Genomic DNA, 3,256 nt, shown 5'->3' with positions numbered 1-3,256 from the left:
AAAGACTTCTCTAACGTACATCTGTGGCAGAATACCCCGCTGTCTGTGGATAGATACACCTGGCTTTGGTATGTCCCTGGTTATCATCAGACGTGTAATTGAGTAGGATATTGACTGAAGAGGCCACTTAATATGGTGGTCTCCGTACAGGAGCCACCCCTTTGCTAGGTCTTTTCCTGGAGGGATATCTGGCTAGTCCTGTGCTTTGAGACTCGTAACTGAAGCCCGGCCAACCTTTTTGCATATTCATGTTTCCCAGAGGGCAATGCACCTAGGATTTCACTGTATTGAGCGCTTTAACCAGCAGCCAACAGTGTCTTCTTTGGCTGGTCTCCCTGATATCAGTGATTTCTTTGCCATTTAGGAACGTGTCATGCCAACTTCTTCTATAAACATACTGTTTTAGCTATCGAGGTCCGGTCAAAGAATCCATGCAAGCTTTTTCCTTTTATCCTAAAATTATAAAAATACCAGTCTAAATTAAGCCTTGTCACCACAAATTTTCTAAAAATTGTGTGTGTATATAATATAAAAAAACTACATCACAGCCATGTGCCTTACCATCACACCATAAATAGACCAGGCTCTCTCAGTGTTCAATCTACATACATATACTGTATATGGCTTTGTATTAACAATGAAAACTCCAGGCCCCTATGGGAATTGAACTCAGGTCCTTCAGTATGGACAGTAGAGCACTTACCTTAATACCATCGCTCCATTCAATGTAAACTGTATGTGCACAGTAAGGAATTACCGCGGATTCCGCTACTCCTCTTGTCCCATAGACTTTATTCTATGGTCAGGCAGATTCTGCCATCCGCCCAGAGAATGGACACGTTCATTCTTTGGGCAGACAGCGGAATCTCGCTGACCATAGAACTGAGTCTATGGAATGGCTGGAGAGTGAAGCAGAAGTGCGCGTGGAGAAGCAGCGGATTCCGCGGCAAGTTTTCAGCGAGAATTCCTTAGTGTGCCTATACCCTTATAGGGACATTTACTATACAAGGAAATACAACCTACAACAATTTATTGTAATTTATTAGCGGTCACATTTTAAACATATCCTGGTTTTACTGATTTTAAGTTTCAATGTGACATTTAGGTTTCATTATGGAAACAACTGAGATGTTCTTAGAGTGATTATTTTATTACATGTATCATCCAACAACAAACCCAGAATGGGAAATTGCTGCAGTTTCTTGCATATATATATATATATATATATATATGACTCCTTGTATGTGTTTATGTATGGACCTGATGACGAGTGCTTTCCCGAAACATGTTGTGCAATAAAACTTGTATTACGGAGACTAGAAATCCTATGATCATTGGGTTTTTTAACCTCGGTTGACTGCCGATCAGCGCCTGGGCTATCCTTTCGTTTTCTTGTATCAGTGGACCTCCATCTGCCCTACCGGTATCCCCGGCTCTGGAGAAGGGCAGCAGACGGCATCCTTCTATCTATGGTACTAGTGGTGTTGTGCCCGGAGCATGACCGCAAAAGGTGAGCAGCGTTTTTGTATGTGCAAAGTCACGCTTCGTGAGCCATATGGTATCAGTCTTTGTTCTTCTAGTGACATTCTGGTAATGAAAATGTTTTTCCCATGTGAGTTCTTCGATGTGAAATTAGACCTGAACTTTGCTTAAACGACTTTCCACATTCTGTACATGCAAAAGGTCTCTCCCCTGTGTGAATTCTCTGATGTTTAACAAGATATTGTTTCTGAGTAAAACATTTTCCACATTCTGGGCATAAAAATGGCTTCTCCCCTGTGTGGATTACTTGATGTCTCACAAGAACTGATCTCCAGCCAAAACATTTGCCACATTCCGGGCATCGAAATGGCTTCTCCCCTGTGTGAATTCTCATGTGTTGAACAAGATCTGGTTTCTGAGTAAAACATTTCCCACATTCCGAGCAAGGAAATGGTTTCTCCCCTGTGTGAGTTCTCTGATGTTTATTGAGAATTGATTTCTGAGTAAAACATCTCCCGCATTCTGGGCAAGAAAATGGCTTCTCCCCTGTGTGGATTATTTGATGTCTCACTAGATCGGATTTCCAGGCAAAACATTTCCCACATTCCTGGCATGGAAATGGCTTCTCCCCTGTGTGAGTTATTTGATGCCCCATAAGAGATGATTTCCCATTAAAACATTTCCCACATTCTACGCATTGAAACAGCTTCTTTCCACTGTGGATTGTCTTATGTCTCCTCAAACTTGATTTTAAATTAAAACATTTCCCACATTCTAAACATATAAATGGCTTCTCCCTTCTTTGAGCTGTTCTGTGGTGAACGCTTCTTTTGTAACTTTTATTTTTTATAACAGTCTGTGAAGAATCAGTAGACAGGAATTGTATAGAAGGATGAGATGAGAGATCTTTGCTGTGAGGGGCTGGGGGTATATCTGGGGTAATAGAAGGTTCTTCATATGTATCTTGTGTGATAGGATTTCTCTCTGATCTCCGGGGACACTCATCTGCCAAGAATAAAGCTGATTTTATTACACATATAGAAATCTACATACCAGCAACACTCAGCAATTTGCAATCCAGTTTTTGGACAAAAACTAATCTCTATTACCTGCTGATGGGAGGGGCTGCTGATCCTCCAGCATCACATCCTTGTACTGATCCTTGTGTCCTCCTACATACTCCCACTCCTCCATGGAGAAATAGACCGCCACGTCCTGACACCTTATAGGAACCTGACACACACAATGATCACACAGTCATCCCCCCCACCCCTCCAGTGGTGTTACTGTATAATGTCCCAGCATTCCCAGCAGCCACAGTCTCACCTCTCCACTCAGCAGCTCCACCATCTTGTTGGTGACTTCTAGGATCTTCTCTTCCTCCATTTCCTCATGTATCAGGGGTCCCGGAATTGGGCTCAGGGTTCTTTCCCATCCTTCACCCCCAGGGGCCCCACAGCGCCCACTAGAGGACTTCTTCACTACTGTGTAATCCTGTGTATGGAGAGACACATTACTATCACTCCATCCATTCCCAGAATCCCTCACCTCTCCAGTCCTATCCATCTGTTATTCCATAGATAAGAATGATGTCATGATGACATCACTCCCAGAATCCCTCACCTCTCCAGTCCTATCCATCTGTTATTCCATAGATAAGAATGATGTCATGATGACATCACTCCCAGAATCCCTCACCTCTCCAGTCCTGTCCATCTGTTATTCCATAGATAAGAATGATGTCATGATGACATCACTCCCAGAATCCCTCACC

At 42.8% G+C, this 3,256-nt stretch overlaps 1 protein-coding gene across 1 annotated transcript; it reads right to left on the bottom strand.

The window, feature by feature from the left end:
• Positions 1-1,576: 1,576 nt before the first annotated feature.
• Positions 1,577-2,868, bottom strand: LOC138786643 (oocyte zinc finger protein XlCOF6.1-like). The gene is made up of 2 exons (XM_069963624.1): positions 2,817-2,868; positions 1,577-2,487 (listed from the first exon to the last, which is right to left on the bottom strand). The coding sequence occupies exons 1-2, from the start codon at positions 2,866-2,868 to the stop codon at positions 1,577-1,579; spliced, it is 963 nt and encodes a 320-aa protein (XP_069819725.1).
• Positions 2,869-3,256: the final 388 nt, after the last annotated feature.

The sequence above is a fragment of the Dendropsophus ebraccatus genome, chromosome 3 (genome assembly GCF_027789765.1).
Source record: "Dendropsophus ebraccatus isolate aDenEbr1 chromosome 3, aDenEbr1.pat, whole genome shotgun sequence".
In the NCBI taxonomy this organism is placed as follows: domain Eukaryota; kingdom Metazoa; phylum Chordata; class Amphibia; order Anura; family Hylidae; genus Dendropsophus; species Dendropsophus ebraccatus.
The sequence above is the reverse complement of the archived record's forward strand: the minus strand, read 5'-3'. Positions and strand labels throughout refer to the sequence as shown.